The sequence below is a fragment of the Vulpes vulpes genome, chromosome 13 (genome assembly GCF_048418805.1).
Source record: "Vulpes vulpes isolate BD-2025 chromosome 13, VulVul3, whole genome shotgun sequence".
Lineage (NCBI taxonomy): Eukaryota > Metazoa > Chordata > Mammalia > Carnivora > Canidae > Vulpes > Vulpes vulpes.
The window spans coordinates 146,681,430-146,703,660 of NC_132792.1; the positions used below are offsets into that span (position 1 = coordinate 146,681,430).

Below are 22,231 nucleotides of genomic sequence, written 5' to 3' on the forward strand. Positions count from 1 at the left end.
ACAGTGGCCAAAACCAGAAGGCTAAAGATAAGGCTAAAGATAACCAGATACAGTCGTGTGACTCCCGCACTGAACGCACCCATGCAACATAGTGAACAGAGCCATGGCAAGCGGGCTTAGGCCTCACACAAATATGGCACACTGCCCACGTGGGCCACTAGTCCCCAGACCTGGATTCCAGAGGTGCTCACCGTGTGGTGCCATATAGACACAGAGATCACTATTGTGGCTTAAAAAAAAAATCCAACAAAATTCCCGTCTAATCAAGACACTGAAGTCATAGCCCCCTACCCCAATACAGTGACAGACATGTTCCTGTGACATAAGCAGAGCTTTCATGTCCCCTATAACCCCCAGACAGACTGGGGAAAATGCCCCACAGTGAGCTGCTTACACAGCAACTGTACAAACGCCATTAAAAAAAGAACCCCAACTTACCAGATGGCATCTCTGCTTGAGAAAAGTCATTGAACAGGGGGCGCCTGGGTGGCTCGGTTGGTTCAGCGGCTGACTCTTGATTTTAGCTCAGGTCGTGATCTCAGGGTCTTGAGATCCAGCCTTGCGTCGGGCTCCATGCTCACTGGGGAGTCTGCTTGTGATTCTGTCCCTCTCTCGCTCTCTCCCTCTCTCAACTAAATAAATCTTTAAAAAAAGAAAAAAGGAAAGCCACTGAACATTTGACAGCAGGCTCTGGCCCGTGGTGGCCGATACTCGGAGCGGAAGGCCAGGCAGCCACCTGAGGAGGCTGCCCCAGCAGAATCCCGGCCTCAGGATGCGCAACAATTCTTCTCTCCCACTGGGGCACACCCCCGTGCTGTGACGTGTCACCGGGGCCACAGTGGTGTCACCGTGGGGCCTCCCGGTCCAAACGTGGAGGCAACAGTACCCTCAGGTGCCTCACTCTAGGGGGGCACCAGGGAAATGCGGGAAGGGGCAAAAGAGCCTCAGGGCCCCAGGCTTCTCCGGGTCACTCTGGGACCTGAGACTCGAGCCGCTGACGTCAGAAGATCAAGTTCGTGCAGACTGTGGCTTCCCTCCCCAGGTTGGGTGATGGGGCCAGAAGATTTGGGTTAAGCAATGGGCGGTGGGTCCTAAGGAGGCAGTAACAAGAGCATCTCGGGCCGCGGGAGGCTCACAGTGGCGGAGCGAGGTGGGAACTTGAACTTGTCTTCTTTTCCCTCCTACAGGAGCCTCTGCTGCGCCTGGCACGACGACACGACACTCACACGAACCAGCCCAGCCGTGGGGAGAGGAGGCGAGCTCCAACAATGCCGGATTTGTCATCCCGGAATAAAGTTCCTTTTGTCTCACTTTCCCATTTTAATGGCTTGGCTGGTACACAACGACTTGGACTTCCCTCTAGACCAAAAGCAGCACGGAAGTCCCTAGCCAAGCTAGTGATGGACACCCGAGTGGCCTTCAGTTACCTGCTGGCAGGACGGGGGCTCGTGTGCCCTGCCGGCGCCTCTTGCTGCGGACGTATCCACAGTGCAGGGGAAGGAGAAGCCTGTGCTCAGGTGGGATGGTTATCACACTCATTTTTTTAATCTTTTCGGTTGGCCTCAGCCAGGCTCTGGAGATTTCTGGTTGAGGACCGTCCCCCAGAGAGGCCTGATCATCGTCTGGGGTCTGGTTCTCCTGGGGACTCTGGTAAATGTCTCAGAATGACGGAAGGTTCTGGGAATGCATTCGTGTGCATTGCTCAGGGGCTCGGGGGCTCAGGGACCCAGCTCCACCTCCACCGTTGGGGCAAACGATGGTCCTCCCGGATGTGATGTGCCTTATCTGCTGTCAGTGGCTGAGCAGGCTTCGTGGGGTGGACTCCTGGGAAAGGCAGTCGTACAGCCTCTTGCCTCCTGCACAGGCTCATAAAATTAGCCTTGGGCCCGGCACACTCCCTAAACCAAGACCTAGAGGCCGACAGCCTGTGCTGGGCTGCTGCTGCTTTTTTTTTTTTTTTTTTAAGATTTTATTTATTTATTCATGAGACACACACACACACACACAGGCAGAGACATAGGCAGAGAGAGAAGCAGGCTCCATGCAGGGAGCCCGACGTGGGACTCGATCCTGGGACTCTAGGATTATGCCCTGAGCCAAAGGCAGATGCTCGTTCGCTGAGCCACCCGGGCGTCCCTGTGCTGGGCTGCTCATCACCTTGTGTGGGGATACCTGTCCCTGCTTCACACCTGTGCTCCTTTGTTCTGCTGAAGTGCCTGCGTCCGTAGCCCTCAGGCACAGCCCCAGCTTTCTGTCCACCGTGGCACAACGTGGGGTGCGTGCAGCCACACCTCCCACTCCTCTGCAGAGTGGACCTGTTGGCCCAGGGGGCCCTGGGCGTCACCAGGGGCTGGATCCTGTGCACTTCCCCTCTAGCAGTAAGGAAACGCTGTACCGCGTGGGCCGGGGGTGCATGGTGTCTGTGCTCAGTGAGCAACTCTCGTGTCCTGGTCTCTTCCCCGGATGCCACTCATCTGCCTTTTAACCTTGGCCACATGTAGCCTGGCCACCCAGTGAATGGTGGAAGAGTCCCCATGTTTCACACCTTTTTGTTTTGCAGCAGCAGCAGTCACTGTGTTTAATTTCTGAGCTTTTCTGGGATTCTGTAGGGCACTGGCTGGTTCTCCAGCATTCACTCACCACAGTAGATCTCATCCATGTTGGTCTCACCATTCTTTGCTCTGCCATCTACCAGCACTATCTGCCATTTTCACATATTTGGAGTCAAGGATAAAGATATCTGGGGGGTTTTCTCCCCATTCAACCTGTCATTACTACTGTGTCTACTTAGCACCAGACACAGTATGTGGCACATAGTGGGCACATATACAGCTCGTCTACGAGTCAGAAGGATTTCTTAGAATCTGCAGCAGTTTGGGGCCAGTCCTCTTCTGAGAATTCCTTTAATGTTCTTGGCTGTGTAGGGATTGAAGGCACAGCAGGGATGGTCATCAGGAGGCTCCTAGAGGAATTCAGGCAAGACCGTGGTGGTTACTTCTAATCTGTTGGGCCAGAGAGGATTCATTACCCTGAATGCCATACATTTCCATCTTGGAAATTCTTTTATTATTCTAGATCTCTAGCTCCATTCTTCTCCAAGCTTGTATTTCTAGAAATAAATTATAGCCTCCACACCTAGTCATCAGATGGTTGCGCTCTTTTGTGGCCCACTTAATTGCGACTTTTCTGTATGTTATCTTGCAAGGGTGCTCAGAATTCAAGTCATCTGGGAGAAAAGATGTTTGCCATGAATTACAGGGAAGAAGCCCATAGAACACCAAGTTCTAATTTACCAGGGAGCCCTTCTCTAACCCATCCCCACCCGTTGGGTTCTTATTATCATATAGCCTCAAACCCTGTGTGTCCTTCATTTGCAGAACTGAGATTTGTTATGTATTGTTTTTGAAATTCTTTTCTGAGGACTCTTTCATTAGACTTCCAACTCCATGAGCTCAGGGACCATCTCTGTTGCCTCTGCCCCAGAACTCGACACAGTGCTCAGAACATGCAGGTGTGCTCGAGGATGGTACACACGAGTGATGAATATTAGAGCCCAGGCTGCTCAGACGTATGCGGCAATGACGTTTAGAAACCATGGGAACAGCTCCTACGCACAGCACGCCTTCCCCCGCGGCCCGAGCACACATGCTCTATCCCATACACAACTTCACAGGGACTGGCTCTCTGATCTCAGCTCAAAAGCTGAAAAAACAGACAACGTGACACAAAATTAATTTATAAATCAGTTTATTTACAGATTTTATCTTTTCTTAAAGTACATTTCAGTTAACAAATCTATTTACACAGGTATACATGGGAATTCATCCCACTTATTTTACAGATCATACTTACAAACCACACCCCAAGTCTTCTGTGCAAAGCTGCACTGGATGTGACTATTGGCTGAAAATGGCCTGAAGCCCAGGCTATTTACACGTACACAGTAAACGGGTTTGTTTTTCATGTCTGCACAGTACAGTACACACACGGAGGCCAGGCCTCCCAGAGAATGCTTTGCAATGTGTTTCCCAAGAAGGCTTTGCAAAGTCCGGAAGGAAAAGCTATTAAACATAGGTTAATTAAAATGACAGTACCTCCTTTACATCAGTTTACATTGTTTTCTTCACATTTTATAATACAAAGATATTTTATTGAATTGCTGCACAACCAGTTCAAGATGATTTGTAAACATGTAAATTCCTACAATTTGCATTAAACATCATTGTAGTTTCTATCATTTGCTCTTTGAATTAATGTTTTCTTCACTAGTATTCTTAAGGTAGTAAAAGAAGATGTAAGTTTGAACTTCTTGCAGAAAAGTTATGAGTCTCTAATGCTGTGCGAGGACACACTTTATTCAAGTATTGCAAAAAGCTAAGGCCACTTTTTTTCAAGACAAGAAAGTGAACAAAATTGTTTTTATCAATAGGCCACAACACTCTTATGAGCAATGAAATCTCTTTTGAAAGATAATTTCTCAGAGACCTGTAGTCACAGAAGGAATTTTCTTTTCTTTTGGGTAAAAGAAAAACCAATTACCTTCCTTATTAACTACTTTTGAGCTCTTCCCACTTTTCCCTAGAATAAAAATTCCTGTTTAGACCTGAAGAGGGAATCTATACCCTGTACTTGTAACCCAGAGTTCAGAACCCTGGATAGCACAAATTATTTTGGACTCAGAACTAAATCTGAAGCCTCTATGTTGGTTTACTACTAAATTCTGATAGTGCTATTCTAAAAGATATTACTGCTGATGCAAAGATCTTTTTCTTAGAGGAATTATGAATAAAGAGTGAAAGAGGATTGGAGCATGGGGAGAAGGAACAAAGATTATAAAGAGGGAATATTTAGATTCTTGATTAAGAGGCAGAGCTTGATTAAAAAGATCCCAATATGGAACGAGTGGCTGGGTATCCATAGTCACCAATTCTAATGCTAACAATAAACACCTTTCAATTATATCCAATAGTTAAAATAATAAGAAATCTGCTACTTATAGATTCCTCTGTTTTCTGCTACCAAACTACGGACAACCATTTCTAACAAGGAGTAAGACGGATTGATTGCTGCCTCTCATCTGGAGCCTGGGATTCTGAAGACAGTGGAGACAGCGGGAGTGCACGAGGGGGGCCAACACATGGTCCCGGCCGCATCCTCACCACAGAACCCCAAGTCCGGATAGCTGACTCCACACACTTAACTATTTTTTTCCTTTTCTGGAATCATAATGTCATAAAGAGTAAAGATTAACTTTCTTATTAAAAATTGATTTAGGTCCAAATAATGAGAATGTAGAAAAACAACCTATATTCCTATTATATTATTTTCATATTCACTTATAAAAAATTTATAGCAGCTGTAAAGTTTCAGTATCCTAAGGACAATGTAATCCTACAAACAGCCAAAGGGTGTAGACAAGATGTTTTTCTGTCTTCCAAATAACACAAACTAAAAAGAAAGGCCTTTGCTTTTCCTTGGCCAGCGTGAAAACACTATCTCCACACTACTGGTTAATAACCCCAAGAAACCCTAGCTTCTCTTAGTGGATCTGCTCATATGGCTACAAGACTAGAGCTCAACATCAAAAGCCCAGAAGAAATGCTGGCGATACATCAATCTGCGCATTTCCCGAGACCCAATCACCACATTTCAGTGCTTTCCTTATTTGTCAAGAGCTATCATACCAGTCATTGTGCAAAATGCAAATATTCCAATGATTATTTCGCTAAGTTTCTCATGATGGCAAGATGAAACCAAGGAGGGATGGAAGTGTGCATAGTGAAACATCTGAGACGCAAAGGCAGGTTGGGAGGAAAGATGCAGAAATGAACGAACGTGCACACTTAAAGATTATACCATCTTTGGGGTTTTTCTAACATATTTTGAAGCTATTAACATTCCGGGATATTTGTAAATATGAATCCAGTGGGTGTCTTATATCATGCTTCTAATCAGGACCTTCAATATTAAGGCATTTACATTCACGCCTAAGATTATCCACATTCTTCTGGATTACTTGAAGAAGGGCAGGACTGATTAAGAGAAATCAGTCAAGAAGGCAGGGTACTGAGGTCCTGGAGAGCATCACATATGCTCTAATGTAGCAGCTGGCGTCTATATATATATTTTTTCAGGTACAGGTAATAGTTGTGAGAAGCAATGCTGCAAGAGAGGCAGAACTGAATTTTACAGTGTCTTTAATCATCTTATTCCATTCCTGCTATTGCAGGTGATCTTGGAAAAGCTCATCTTCTTTTCATTGAATTAAATTGCCTTCTTCGATATGTGTATGGGTTTCTTAAAACCGTAGATTTCCTGTGCAAAGACTATGAACCACAGAAACTTCAAGACAGAAGTTTAACTATTACAAGAAGAATCTCTCACTTCTGAATGGGGACACACATTTTCAACTTAATAATTTATCTCAGAATAAATTAAAAAATGTTCCATAGCGCAAAACAAGCACATGAACGATAGACAATATCTTTTTGTCTTTGGTGCACACACTCATTTCCTAAATCATTCAAGTAACAGCGTCTCTGACTTCTTGGGGGAGAGATGGGAGTTGAAAGTTTGAAGGCCAAAATGAATTATTTCCACTTTTGCCATGCCTGGATGCCTGAGATGGTCCTGAGGATCTGTGATTCTAGGAGCAGCTGGTAGAGGTTCAGAAGGAGTAAGAAAAGTGCAGGGAGAGAAGAAGGGGGAGAAGACCCAGCCCTGCATCAGTCCTTTGAGCCCCGTCTTCAGTGGGGGCATTCTTTGTTTTCATGCCCACACAGAGAAAACTCAAAATAATGCAAAGGTTTAAAATTCTTTAGATGGTGCTCAGAAAGCAAGGCTACCATGGATTTCTGTGAACTCGACAGTCCACTTGGTGCTGCTCAACTGCAATAATGGAAGAAAATGATCTTCAAAAAGAAATGAAATGAATTCCAGAATGTGAAATAGGCACACGTTATTAGACTTGCCTATGTAGAAGTGGTTAGGGGTTTAATACTGTTTAGAGACTATAATGTCCATTTATGACTTTCACGGTGTAAGACCAGGATTACATTTCAAAATTGGTAAGATGCAGAATTCTATATACCTCTCCTGCCTGACTTCAGCCTCAACAAAGTAATAGCCTAGTCTAAGCTAAGAGGTCAGTCTGGTGTTTTCAGCCCACAGCTGAGACCCAGTAGGGGTGTTAACAAGAGGTGTAGGATTATACTGTGTGTCAACATCAGGAGTGCAACCATGCCCACTGAAAATAACCAACTAATCCAGTGGACAGTCTCTAAAGGCAAAGGCTGTCATACCAGATATATCGTATTGTCCCATGAACTCCAAACCAGTAGTCTTTAAGAAAAGGTAACAAGTCCGGAAGCGCTCTTGCTATGATGGAGATGGGGTGTGTATCAGGAGGCAGAAAGGCCCAGGACTCATGTTAGCACTCAGTGTTCGATTTATTTGCAAGATGTCACACAAGTAGCATTCTCCCCTGTTTTTCACTGATCTGATTCAGAACATCAATAGTATCTCTGATCAAGGTCTCAAAGATCCCATCAGCTAGCTGCATCTTCACACACAACTCATCCTCATCATAGTTCACCCACTGTGCCTCCTCTTCGTGGAGCTCCTGGACCTAGAATTTAGAGAACAGAAAGGTTAAAAAGTCACTGTCACATAAAAGCTAGAAAGTTAATTGTACTGCTATTATATATTCATATTAATTATATTCCCATCCATGAGAATACAGCTCAAGGAAGTTAGAGAAAAAGGCTGTTTATATGATGATATCAATACTCCTTTAAAAGTTGTAAGTTTGAAAAACCTCAACTGCCAAATAAAAGTGCCTTCAAAACTGTCGAAATGGCTTCAAATCTGTCAAAATGGAATTTGACAGTATTCCAGGATTTTATAGATATTAAGAATTACAAGTATGTTTTCTATGACAACATAAGTGAATGTGTATAAGGATTTAAGGGGAAGAGAAGAATGTAAATTATTAGATATATGGATTTACACTTATAAAATACATATATCCAAAGAAAATACTGAATGTGATTCTAGAGTATTATAAATAAGTGAAGTTTAATATTATTTTTAAAATATATTATTGCTTAAGTTTAATTTTTTATTTTTTAAATTATTTATTTATTTATGATAGTCACACAGAGAGAGAGAGAGAGAGAGAGGCAGAGGGAGAAGCAGGCTCCATGCACCGGGAGCCTGACGTGGGATTCGATCCCGGATCTCTGGGATCGCGCCCTGGGCCAAAGGCAGGCGCTAAACCGCTGTGCCACCCAGGGATCCCTGCTTAAGTTTATTTTAAAAATCAGTCATGTGGGGTGCCTGGGTGGCTCGGTTGGTTGACTAACTGGCTCTTGATTTTGGCTTGGGTCATGATCTCAGAGTCATGGGATGGAGCCCTGTGTCAGGTTCCACACTCAGCAGGAGGTCTGCTTGGGATTCTCTCTCAACTTCTCCCTCTGTCCCCTTTCTCTCACTCTAAAATAAATCATTTTGAAACGTATCAGTTATGTAATACTTGCTTTTTTAAAAAATTGAAGCATAGTTGACACACAATGTTATATTTGTTTCAAGTGTACAACATAATGATTCAACAACTCCATATATTATGCTGTGCTCGCATTTGTCCCCATACAATGTTATTATAATATTAATTACATTTTACGGTTTTGGAATTCCTAAGGTAAACCCAAACTAATCAAATTAGAACTAAATGTCCAAGATTTTTTGCTTGTTTATAATTTTTAAAGACTTCTCATGGGCACTTGGGTGGCTCAGCTGGTTAAGCGGTTGCCTTCAGCTCAGGTCATGATACCAGGGTGCTGGGATCAAGTCCCGCATCGGCCTCTCTGTTCTGCTGGGAGCCTGCTTCTCTCTCTCCCTCTGTCATCCACTCCCCCTCCTTGTGTTCTCTCTCTCTGTCAAATAAACAAATAAAATCTTAAAAAAAAAATACTCAGAAAAGAAACATATGAGACTTAATAGTATGCAATGATACTGTGTGTGGCATGGAGGCCAGGTGGAGAAAGTGGACTGTAAACCCCAATCTAGTGAGGAATTCAGTGAAGTCAACCGCAGTGAGGGGTCCTCTAACCAGAAGTCTTAACTTGGTGAAAAAGTCATGCGACCACAAACGCCTGACTTGCCATGATAACTTCATCTCAAAAAAGGTAGAGCACGTGAAAACAGGAACTTGTACTCTGGTTCCTGTTATGAGCAACCAAGAAGACTCTCAGGAGAGAGAGACCATATCGCCTTGGAGTTTGAGAGCACATGAAGGAAGAAGAGCCTTTCCCAATCTATGACCTTGGTTAGGGCTGACAAATATATGACACAATGGCTGTCATGTTCTCTCTCTTTGAGGAGGGTGTTTGAAGGATTTGCAAAATATCCATTTCATCTGTTCCCTAATTTATGATCCATGAACAGATCTGCCACCAAAAAGTCAAATAAGTTTTAGAAAACTCCCTCTGGGAGGTTCACATTGTACATTAGCTTATTAAAAAGAAGTCCATCAGTAAAGAAACTTGTTTAATTCAGAGTTTCCTATATTTCATCAAAGCATCATTTTGTATTGATGTGTAAGAAATATTATTCACATACCAAGGAGCTGGTATTCTTCTCATGAAGGATGCTGTAAAAACAACAGCCTGAGGCAACACTTCTCAAACCAGTGTTGAGGGAAAACCATGTTCTGGGAGAGCTAACAGGTGTGCCCCCACAAAAGATTTCCTATCTCCCATGAATTTTGTCCAAACAAAGTTGCACAGCTTTCTTTTTTCTAAGTTTTTCAGCCTTTAATATTAAACCTTTTCTTTGAGCAATTTCCTCCCTGGTGACAAAATTTAGGAGGCACGGTCCTGATGAAATCATCTGTGGCCTTACAGTAGAATATATGCTCAGGACATGATCTGCTATCTCAGCACAGAGACGATAAGCCCCCACAGCACTGTGTCAGATTTAGCAAAAGCCTTGCTCCTCCTCAGAGCAAGAACCACTTCCCTTTCAGATGGTGACGACCAACATCATGCTTTCCATTTTCCTGTGGCCATCCAAAAGCACAAAGCACAACTTTGAACTTCAACATGGCAACCAAGGAATCTCAGAGCCTGCAGATCTGCCTCCATTTTTTTTCCTTCTGGAAAGAGGCTCCCTTTTAGAGCCTCTTCTATTTTATTACACATTTCCCCTCCTCCTACACATGTATTAGGCATATATGGCAAGTTAATATATACTATATAAGTTAATTAAATTACATTAAAAAGTCAGTCTAATAACTCCATTTTCTTTTATTTTGACAGGGTATAAGGCTGGTGGAAAAGAGAAAGGTGGGAAATAAAATATGGCCAGATTTCAGCAAGCATATGGCAGGGTCTTTCACTATATCCTTGTGAATAAGATGAGGAAACAGAAACAGGTCAATTAAATGGATTTGTGCCTTTTTGATTAAAGGACAAAACAACTACCAACCTGCAAGGATGTTTCCACCTGAACAACTCAGGAGCTTTTTCCTCTGCCCTCATCTATCTTGCTCATATTTCATTATTTGGCGAAATTGTACTCTATGTATCTGTTCTCCTACTAGGCTATGAGCTCCTCAAGATTTTTCATTTTTAATTTCCCAGTGACAAGGACAGTGCAAATAGAATGTTAAATAAATATCTGGCATGTGGGTTTTTTAGTGAGTGCTAAAAGGCTGTCTTTGGATTGTGTCCAGTTCATCATTTTTGGTAATGGCGTGGATGAATTTTAGAGGTAACATGAGGTCGAAAAACAGAACTACTTTGGAAGAATGTACTTGAAAATGTATTGGTAGCTTGGAACAAAGGGCCAAATTCAACAAGATGATGGAATAAGAGAATAAAATCCTGTATTTGGGCCCCTAGAATAACTACAAAGGCACAGGTTGAGCCTTTGGTTTTGGGGTTTTCCTAAGTTTTTGTGAGTCTCATGAGAATGATGTTAAAAATAAATGTGATTATAAACTGGATTAATAGAAAAAGGAGATATGACTGTACTAATTAATCAATACACAAAATATTATATGGCTAATTGCGAGTATGGTGTCTAAAGAGGGAAACTGAAAAAGAGGTAAAACTGAAAATGTTAAAGGAACTTAAAAACACTATCAGACAAGGGGAGAGGATACCCACATTTAACAGGGAGGGACTCAGGTACAACATGACAGCTGTCTCAAAGGCATGCAGGAAGAATGAAAATTGTCATATAAAACCCAAAAGCGAGTGAAGTAAATTATAATTCATTATATGAAAAACTTTTCAGGCTTTCTAGGAGAAAGCACTCATCAACAGTAAGTAGAAACTCAGGAGCTATCTAGCTAGTATTTCATCAGATTTTAAGCTGTGAAGGAGATTCAATCATTAGCTAGGGGCTTTCACTACAGGATTTGTCATTTTAAGTGCAATTCTACCTACAGTAGAGAGATTCTCCAAGCCTACTGTGTATAAAGGACATACAAAAGTTGGTCTAATTTGTCATTCATTCCACATCACATCTACTTTGAGAATGCATTGCTAAAAATAGCTCATCATATTTCTAGCTAACCTAAGATACAAATTCATCAATGTCCTTGTGAAGTGGTAAAGGGACAGTGAATGTGAACTGCAGCTGAAAGATTTCTTTTTTTGGCTAATGGAGGCCTTTCTGCCTAAAAAAACATTCTTTGTGTTTTACTCACCTCAAATAATGCCACAGACAGATGTACAGTTGACTGATTAGGGACCTTCCTGGTCTGAGCAATGACAGCTAAATTATACACTTTTCTTTTTTTAAGTAGACTCCACACCCAATGCGGAGCCCAATGCAGGGCTTGAACTCACGACCCTGAGATCAAGACCTGAGCTAAGATCAGTCAGATGTTTAACTGACTGAGCCACTCAGGCGCCCCTAAATTATACATTTTTGTATGGAGGAAGCAACTGTTTATTATGAAAGGTTTAATACAATAGTTTCTCAAATTATAAGCGCTAAGGTTCCATTTGAGGGCACCTCTCCACAGTGTGGATGCCGCCTGTGCCACCACAGGGACCCTGCTCCTACAGCCTCTCCTTGCTCCTCTGCATCATCACATTTTCTCTAGTGAACTTTTCCTCTCAGCATTATTTCTTTCAAGCTACAAGAACCCTCTCTTGTACCATGCCCCTCTCCATCTTTCACTTTACTAGAAAAACTCCTTTGAAATGTCCACTTTTGCTCTCACTAATCTCTTATTCTCTTTTGAAACTTACTGAAATCCAGTGCTGACCTCAGGCATGCCACCCGGATTATTTATATTAATGTAAGATAGTAAAGACCTCCACATTGCTAAATCCCATGGTAAATCCTCAGTTCTTATTTTACTTGACCAGTTAGCTGTATTCCATGCAGTTGATTCCTCCCTCCTCCTGGAAACACTTTCACCTGGCTTCCAGGACCCCATACTCTCTTGGGTTTCTCCTACTTCTTTGGCTGCTCCTTTCTAGTCTCCTTTGTTGGTTCTTCCTCATCTTCTGAATGCCTGAAACATTGGAGTGTGTCCGGAATCAGTTGTTGGACCTCCCCTCTCTATTAGTTTGCACTCTCTTGGCCTCATGGCTCTGCCTGCCATCGCTATGTCCAGGACTCCCAAATTCCTATCTCCAGGCTAAGTCTCTTGCCTGAGCTCCAGACAGATATATCCAATTGCCTATTCAGTATCTCCATCTGAATGTTTATCAGACACCTCAAATTTAGCATGTTCAAAACAGAATTCCTGATATTCCTTCCTAACCCGCTCCTCTCAATCTTTCTCAAATAAGCAAATGGCAATTCTATCCTTCCAGTTGCTCCCAGCAATCCAATGGAATTATTCTTAATATCATTCTTTCTTTTATATGCCATATCCAATATATCAGCAGTTCTGCTGTTCTATTTTGAAAATATGTCTAGAATCTGACCACTTCTCACCACCTCAATCTGGCCATTATTATCACTTGCCTGGATTATCACAATATCCTACTGGTCTCCTTGCTCCCATCTTTGCTACCATTTCTTCAATCTATCCTTAACACAGCAGCCATAGTGATCCTGTTAAAATGTACATCATATCACTCTTCCTCTCAATTGTTAAATGTCTGCTGATCTTATTCAGAGTAAAACCTCAAGTCTTTATAAGGGCCTATTAGACCCTACATGATCTGGCCGTCTGTACACGTACGTACACACACACACACACACACACAAACGCGCACACGCCAATACCTTTGGAACATCATCTCCTACTATTTCTGACCCCTTTCACTCTGCTCCACACCCAGTGACCTTCCCCTAGTAATCAAGGCCCAATGTATCTTTTCCAGAATGTTCTTCCCCTGGGTGAGTGCTTGGCTGTCTTTCCCTCAGTCCTTTAAGCAAATGTCATCTCTCAGCAAGACCTTCCCCAGGCCCAATGTATCTTTTCCAGAATGTTCTTCCCCTGGGTGAGTGCTTGGCTGTCTTTCCCTCAGTCCTTTAAGCAAATGTCATCTCTCAGCAAGACCTTCCCCAGACATCCTATCTAAAACTGCAACCCCCAATATTCCCTTATTGCATCTATATATTTACCTTATTTTTCTTGTGTATCTGTCTCCCTCACTAGAATGAAAGCTCCTTGCATTTCGTCTGATTTGTTCATTAATGCATTCCCAGGGTCTAGAGTACTATGCTTAGTACATAGCAGGTGTATAAGAAATAACTGATTGGGTTAATTTGAACTGGCTAAAGGTGCCCCTGGGAGTTCAGTGGATCCTTTTCAATAATTCAATAGGCAAATAGGTGAATAGTTTTGTCTAGTTCTTTCTTAACTGTTGTGAAGCACAGTGCTTATGCATATACACATCAGAGTCCCTTTTCTAATTAAACTGTTTTCACATGATTTAATTCTGTGCTAATAATAATCTTTTATTTTTTTTTTAATCACACTGGACTGCGTGGTGACAAACCAGCATGATGAAAGAAAATACTGAACTGGCAGAAAATTGTACTGAAAAACCTGACAATATGGCTGACACATTATATGATCTAATATAGAAAGATGGAGCCACAACATTCTGGGAATTAAATCTACTAGTATTGTTAGGATCTTTAGGCAAAGGTGACAGCGTGTGCTTGTTCTGAGTCAAAATATCTTTATCCTCAAGAATCAAGCATAGGTGGCAGATTTAAACCACCATAGCTGAAGGGCATGTACATTTTTTTTTTAAAGGATTTTATTTATTTATGAGAGGCACAGAGAGACAGGCAGAAACACAGAGGGAGAAGCAGGCTCCCCACAAGGAGCCCAGTGTGGGACTTGATCCCGGATCTCAGGATCATGCCCTGAGCCGAAGGCGGTCGCTCAACCACTGAGCCACCCAGGCGTCCCAGGGCATGTACATTTTTAATAAAAAGATGGAAAAGCCAAAAATCTTCATAGTTCTATATTTCATACCACTAAGTCAAATTTCTGACCCATATTCTAATTGACATAATTTAGACTCTGCTGTTTGCAGACAGGAAGGGTGGGGATCAAGTAAGAAAATGATTATAAATCAATAAAAATTATTATATTAATAACTTCATACTTTTGAGAGCTTCTTATATGCCACTTAGCACATAGAGTCTCTCATTTGGTCATTACAACAACTCTATGAGGCTGCCACTCGACAAATGGGGAGACTGAGATGCACAGAGGTAACTTACCCAAAGTCACATTGTTAGTAAGTGGTAGAGACAAGTTTGGAACCTTGTAAGAGGTCTGATTCCACAGATCTTGCTCTTAACTGCTAAGCCATATTTTCTCACTAACATCCATGGAAGTATTTGGGGGTTCATTATATCCAAAAATATTAAATGAGGCTCAGGAAGTTTCAGGACCTTTAAAAACTAAAGATCCTAAGCAAAATTACCAATAGTCAAAATTCTAGAAAAACAATAATACCCATCAATTTTATAAGAACAGATGGCTTCATTTTATCTATAGTGTTGGGCTGACCAAAATATTAACCATTGTCTTCTCCTGCTCTTTTAAATTATAATATCCAGGGACACCCGAGCAGCTCAGTCATTAAGCATCTGCCTTCAGCTCAAGTCATGATCCCAGGGTCCTGGGATCAAGTCCCGCATCGGGCTCCTTGCTCGGTGGGGAGCCTGCTTCTCCCTCTGTCTGCCGCTCCCCCTGCTAGTGTTTCTCTCTCTGACAAATAAATCTTTTAAAAAAATTATAATATCCAAATCTTATTTAGAAATAAAATTTGAAAAACTCCTGGAGTGCATTAAAACACCACACCACCACCACCACTAGATGGCAAGACTGACAGAGTAAAAACAGGAGAGTAAGATAATGCAAAAAAGTTCTCATATAAACACAGATATATTGGATAAAATGTAACAAAAACTACTTGCAATGCACAAAGAAATCTTGAGAAAAGAGGAAAATCTTAAGTACTAGAACAAATAGGAACTTAAAAGAGCAGCAAGTGTTGCATCTAATTAGGGGAAGAATTAAGAGCCATGAAAGAGAACTTGTCCAGAGAAGTGCCACAGGGAAATGGAGACTTGAGGAGAAGCAATATTCTAAGAGACAATAGCTGAGAATTTTCCAGAATTGGGTAAAGATATGAATCCACAGATTTATTTTTTTTAAAGATTTATTTATTTATGGTAGACACAGAGAGAGAGAGAGAGACACACACACAGGCAGAGGGAGAAGCAGGCTCCATGCCAGGAGCCCGACGTGGGACTCGATTCCAGGACTCCAGGACCGTGCCCTGGGCCAAAGGCAGGCGCCAAACCGCCAAGCCACCCAGGGATCCCCCCTGAATCCACAGATTTAATAAGTACAGCGAGTCCAAAGCAGGAAAAATAAAATGAAATCCACATCTAGACATATCCAGAGAAATTATAAAATGAACACACAAACACCACACACATAACCTTCAATAGAAACTAACAAGAAAAGATTCCCCATAAAGGACTGTCAGCAGATTTCTCAAGACCAACAAGAGAGGTCAGATTACAATAAAAGAATACCTTCAAATTGCTGAAGTAAAATAACTATCATCTTAGAATTCAATACTTAAGTAAACTATAATTCAAGAGTAAGAGCTGAAATAAAGACATTTGCAGACAAAGACAGAGCTTACATTAAGTTAATGAGATTATGAGTTCATACTTTAGGACGGTGGAAACTGGACTCAGTGGAAGAGGAGGAAGGGGTTCTATACCATTATCTGTTCTTTTTTGTAATTTTGGAATATTTAAGAATGTTAATATATAATACATTATATACTATTAATAATATTAATATTTAATAATTAAACATGCAAGAGATTTAGAATAGCTAATAAACAGGTAAAAATTAATCACATTTAATAATAAAATTATAAAGAGCAAAATGAGCTAATTCTTTTGATAAAGATTTAAAAATTGGTAACAGCTAGGTATTGGCAAAGGCGAGAAACTCAACTCTTGTATCTTGCTGGTGAGTATGTATAACTGGTACAACCTTTTTGGAGAACACTTTGCTAACACATACGAAAGCCTTAACATTCTGCATATACTTTTTTTTTTTAACTTTTATTTTTATTTATTTATGATAGTCACAGAGAGAGAGAGAGGCAGAGACACAGGCAGAGGGAGAAGCAGGCTCCATGCACCGGGAGCCCGACGTGGGATTCGATCCCGGGTCTCCAGGATCGCGCCCTGGGCCAAAGGCAGGCGCCAAACCGCTGTGCCACCCAGGGATCCCTCTGCATATACTTTTAATCAGTAATTCTATTTTAGGAGTTTACTCTAAGGAAATTATTGACAATAGTACAAAAATCTCATACTGCAAGATATTTATCACAACACTGTTGTTTAAAAAAACAAAAAAATTATTGATTGGTTAAAATAATGGTACATCCATTTAGTGGATTACTTATTTCCAGGAAAATAAAATGGCATAAAGTTATTAAAAGTGATATAAAATAGAGGAACATTTAGTGAAAATAAAAAATGTTCATTTTATTAAGTAAAAAGAATCAGATCACAAAAAAAGAGACAATGATCTCATTTGTTTAAAAAAATTCTTTGTATAAAAGGACTCCAAGTCTATATACATCACAATATTAGGAGTTATCTAGATGCTGAGATTATTATGATTTTCTTTTATCAATATTTTGTAAATTCTCTAAAATGAGCATGATTATTTTATAATAAACACGATTTTTCTTTTGTACTAAGGGAAGAACTTCTGGTTCATATGAGTGTTATAAAAAATTGTTGTTTTGAGGGGCACCTGTGTGGCACAGTTAAATGGCTCCTGGCTCAGGGTCATTAGATCTAGTCTTGAGATGGGCTCCGCACTCATCATGGAGTCTGCTTAAATTTCTCTCTCCCTCTGCCTGTGGCCCTCCCCCATTCTTGCCCCCCCCCACCAAAATAAATAAATATATCTTTAAAAAAATATTGAGTGCAAAAGCATTAGAATCTCCAAATGCCAGGTTGGCTAAATAATTGTGGGAGAGGAGTTTATTAAGCATCTCTTAATAATTAACTCAAGAAGCTAGCAGTACCATTTAGCTACACATTCAGAAGAGTGGGAGAAAAATAGAGTGAACTCATGAAACAAATTATATCTCTCTGTAGCAAAGTGAAAAGTATTTTATGACCAGCAAAGGGGACATACACATAATATATATTGTTACTGTTTCCCAACTCCTAAATCTCTTGAATTGTTATACACAGATGTCACCTTCAACAAAGTTATAATAATCTTATACTAGCTAAAGAAATTTTTGTTTGCTATTTGAGACTTTTCTGAGAACTGCTGGAGAGACAGATGTTTCTATGTAAGTGATCCTATATGGCACTGTTGAAAGCCTTTGCTGTCCAAGGACAGTTTCTTGTTTTTTGGTACATCTAATAAAGGGCCACAAACCAATCTGCTTACTCTTCACTTGTGAGATATATTACTTGTCATTTCGGATTAATAATTCAAGTCTGAGGATGCTTCCAAATTGTTGCCTCTCCCTCCAATATATTTAATCCTTGGACTATTAAGATGACATTTTTATATACTTGTGAAGTAAAAGCTGTCTGTAACTAGCTGGAAGCTGGATATAGTAAGTCTTCACTTTCTGTGTCCTTTTGAACTGGCACACTATGCTAGTTTCCTCATTTGCTTTGACATGTGCTCAAGATAAACTTATCTAAGAAGTTTTGCTTTAATAAACAACAGCCACCTGTGCTGTATAGGCTAATATCCTTCTACCTGGTTTTTCTTCCTCCACACACTTGGTTCTTTTAAAGAATTCTCCCAGTATATACATACATACACATACATATTTAGAATAATACACAACTAAAAGATAGATTTATTTTTATTTTTAGGGGAGCAAAGGGAGAGGGAGAGAGAATCTTAAGCAGACTGTCTGCTGAGTGGGGAGCTCAATCCTACAACTCTGAGATCATGACCTGAACTGAAATCAAGAGTCAGATGCTTAACCCAGGTGTCCCATTCACCTAGCATTTTTAAAACTGCCAATCTGGTCTTATAGTTTCTCTAGCTTAAGCTTGTTTTCATCATAAAATCCAAAAGCCTTAACATGGCTTACAAAGTACTGGAGGATGCAGATCCTACCCCTCCAGTTTTATCTTATGCCACTTCCAACCACTAACATTTAAGATCAAATCCATGCTCCTCCTTATTTCAGGTCTTGGCAAATGTGGTTTGCTCCCCCTGAAATGCTCTTCTATCTTAGAACTCAGGCAATGCTTACTCATCCTTAAGATCTCAGCTCAAATGTCACCTCCTCAGGGAAGCCTGCCTTGACCATCCTCATCAGATCAGTTTCCTTTGGTTTATGCTTTTACAACAGCTCTGTATTCCTTTATTTTTATTGTTTAATTTAGAATTACACACTTGTGTAAATTATATATCAAATGGCTAGTTTTTGACAGCAAACTGTAAATCCACGAAGACAAGATCTATACCTGTCTTGCTTACTACTGTCACATCAGCCCTTAATTAGTACAGTTCTTGATTCAAATGTTTACACTGAGATGATGGTAGAGGATGTTATCAAGTTAACTGATAGAAGGATAAATGAATGCTTCTTGACATGCTTTCTTCTTTTTTTTTTTTAAGATTTTATTTATTTGAGGGGCACCTGGGTGGCTCAGTTGAAGCCTCTGCCTTCAGCTCAGGTCATGCTCCTGGGGTCCTGGGATGGAGACCTGGGCTGGGATCCATGCTCAGCAGAGAATCTGCTACTCCTTCTCCCTCTGCCCCTCCTCACCCCCGCTTGTGCTCTTCATCTCAAATAAATAAAATCTTTTTTAAAAAATTATTTATTTGAGAGAGTGACAGAGAGCATGAGCAGGGAGCATCATGCAGGGCTCCAACTCAGGACCCCAAGATCATGATCTGGGCTGAAAGCAGATGCTTAAGCAACCAAACTACCCAGGCGCCCGTGACATGCTTTCTTCTTTAATTACTACAGAAGTGCTGGAAGCAACATCTTGGAAATTAATAATAACTCAAACTTTAAGCCACTATTGAAATATGAGAACAAGTTCACATTCTTGAGATGCAAAGATCTATGAACAACTAGTTGGTTAAAATCTTGGCTCTCATTTGCTGGGCAAGTCACTTAATATCTTTGAGTTTAAACTTCCTCATTTATAAAACAGAATAACATGACTCCTTCCTACCTCATATAATTACTGTGTTTTATAGTGTGTTCTTTTCATGCATGAAAAAAGGCATGAAAAAGAATGGCAAGCTATTAAATAAATGTTTATCTAGTATAGTTGTTACTGAGCAAATGAAGCAATGGGAAGACATATACTTGGGGAAAACTGATTAAGGATTAAACTTGTTTTTCATCATATGAATATAAATATAAACAAGACTGAAAGTTCAGAATTAAAATGTTTAGAGATAAACCTGAATCAAGTAATGCATTTCCTAAAGTTTGCTACTACTTAACATTCTTTTAGGGAAGAGAGAAAAGAATAAAAGACCTTTTTTTTTCTTTCCTTTTTCTTTCTTTTTTTGGTGTGATAAATATTCTTTTTTTTAAAAGTAGGCTCCCTGCCCAGCATGGAGCCCAATGTGGGGCTTGAACTCATGATTCTGAGATCAAGACCTAAGCTGAGATCAAAGTCAGATGCTTAACCAACTGAGTACCCAGGCACCTTGATAAACATTTTTTCTAGTGCTAGAGAAATATACTGCAAAATGGAATAAATCTTATCCAGCTAAAGCTCTGGATAATAATAATAATAATGGCAAAATAGTAACAACTAGTTTTTTATTGAGTTATATACAGGGAATTCTTCTATACACACATATATAAATACTCATTTAATTCTCTTAATAACTGTATTGGTAGGCTGCAGACAGGGAAATGAGACATAAAGAGGTTAGACAATTTGTCCAAGATTACACATCAGGTAAGTGGCAGAACAAGTATTTAAACTCAGGCCATCAAAAAAATAAAAATAAAAAAATAAGAAAATAAATAAACTCAGGCCATCTGGCCCCAGAATCTTTATTGGTCTCTATTTTTAATTTAGTACCTTTAACTTTGCATCCACTCAACTTTTTCTCAAATTCTCCACACCCACAAAATACTGTTAAGTTAAATATTCATCTATCAAGTTCAAAAGAAAGCAAGTCCTAAAACTGAGGGGCAGAAATGCAGCAAATGAAAGATTTAAGGCTTTACTATCATAGACTTAAAAGCAATTATATTTCCCCTCTTTTAAAAGACTTCATTTATCTGTCTGAGAGACACAGATAGAACGTGAAGAACAGAGAATCTGAAGCAGATTCTGCACGGAGCACAGAGCCTGATGTGGGTGGGCTTGATCCTACAATTGTGAGATTATGACCTGAGTTGAAACCAGGAGGAAGGATACTTAACTGAGCCACCCAGCCACCTCTTCTCTTTCTTTTTAGAATCTAATCACATTCTGATTTTAGAAGAGACTGTCAAAATAAAAAATATTTCAGTTATATACACTGACCAGGATATGATCCACTCGGTCTCTTTTCTTTCTTCCAAATTTCATCATTTTCTGCCAATCTGTTTTGTGGTTTGGCTCCTTTTTAAGACTAAACAACTTGAGTACTTCTGTAGCTATGAAGTTCTGTGAAAATAAGAGGGAATGAAACAAAAACAAAGTTCCTGAGATTTAGTGCTTATGATGCAGATTTGTGCTAACATAGTATTTATAATACAAGATCATAAGAATTTCTCCCACTTACAGTTCCACTTAGCAATTTGAAGACACAAGCATTCCAAATGCTCAGACTTATTCACTAAAGAATTTTTGTTTTTACACAACATATAAAAGTAAAACTCATTGATGAATCTGCAAAGAAAAATCACTTGAGAGTCCCCTCTACCCAAGAACTACTACCACTGGCTAACTTCAAGCTGGCAAAACTACTAACAGAAGCATAAAATAATCTCTGCATCTGAAAAATTCCATATAAATGTTGGAGGAAATGCCATGTGAGCAAAGTACAGGCTTTGGCTAGGATAGTTTATTCTAAAGCACCATGACTGAATTTGTTGAATTAAAAAAATATTAATCAACATTTCAGTATAAAAACATGATAGTTTTACTAACAATATTTAAACTATCACCCTTAGAAAAAACTTTACAAAACGCTATTTCAGTATGAATATTGGTGGGTAGCATCACTGTGTGTTACATTGACATATGCATTCTGATGATGGTTGATATATATTATGTGCCTTGCCTTCTTTCAACTTATTTGTTCTTTGTTATTAATAAATTCGGGTTTTTACTACTTTTTACAGTTCTGTTAAAAAACAAACAATGTCCTTAATGGAGGAAAAGATACATTTATGAATCAGAATAATTTGAGAAGATTCTCAAACCAATGTGTCTCCGAACTCTACCACTATACACATACACTCTCTTACTAATGGATGTATTAACTGTGGAGGGCTGAAAGAAATGGAGTACACCTGTGTTCAAAAAAAAAAAAAAAAAACCTCTCCAGGTGGTTCTGATATTCTATTTCTTAAAGTTGAAAATCATTTTAGTTTTTTTAAAAAATCTAATTAATCTTTGCGGGATCCCTGGGTGGCTCAGCGGTTTAGCGCCTGCCTTTGGCCCAGGGCACGATTCTGGAGTCCTGGCATCGAGTCCCACGTCGGGCTCCCGGCATGGAGCCTGCTTCTCCCTCTGCCTGTGT

General features: G+C 40.3%; 1 protein-coding gene across 4 annotated transcripts in view; it reads right to left on the reverse strand.

Moving 5' to 3' along the window:
- Nucleotides 1-3,730: 3,730 nt before the first annotated feature.
- CEP350 (centrosomal protein 350) overlaps nt 3,731-22,231 on the reverse strand; it is a 149,648-nt gene continuing 131,147 nt past the window's right edge. For all 4 annotated transcript variants that reach the window (XM_072733260.1, XM_072733261.1, XM_072733262.1 and 1 more), the window contains 2 exons: nt 21,028-21,150; nt 3,731-7,627 (listed from right to left, as the gene is read on the reverse strand). In XM_072733260.1, coding sequence (XP_072589361.1) covers nt 7,463-7,627; nt 21,028-21,150 — 288 coding nt within the window. In that variant the 3' untranslated portion in view covers nt 3,731-7,462. The remainder of the gene's footprint in view (nt 7,628-21,027; nt 21,151-22,231) is intronic.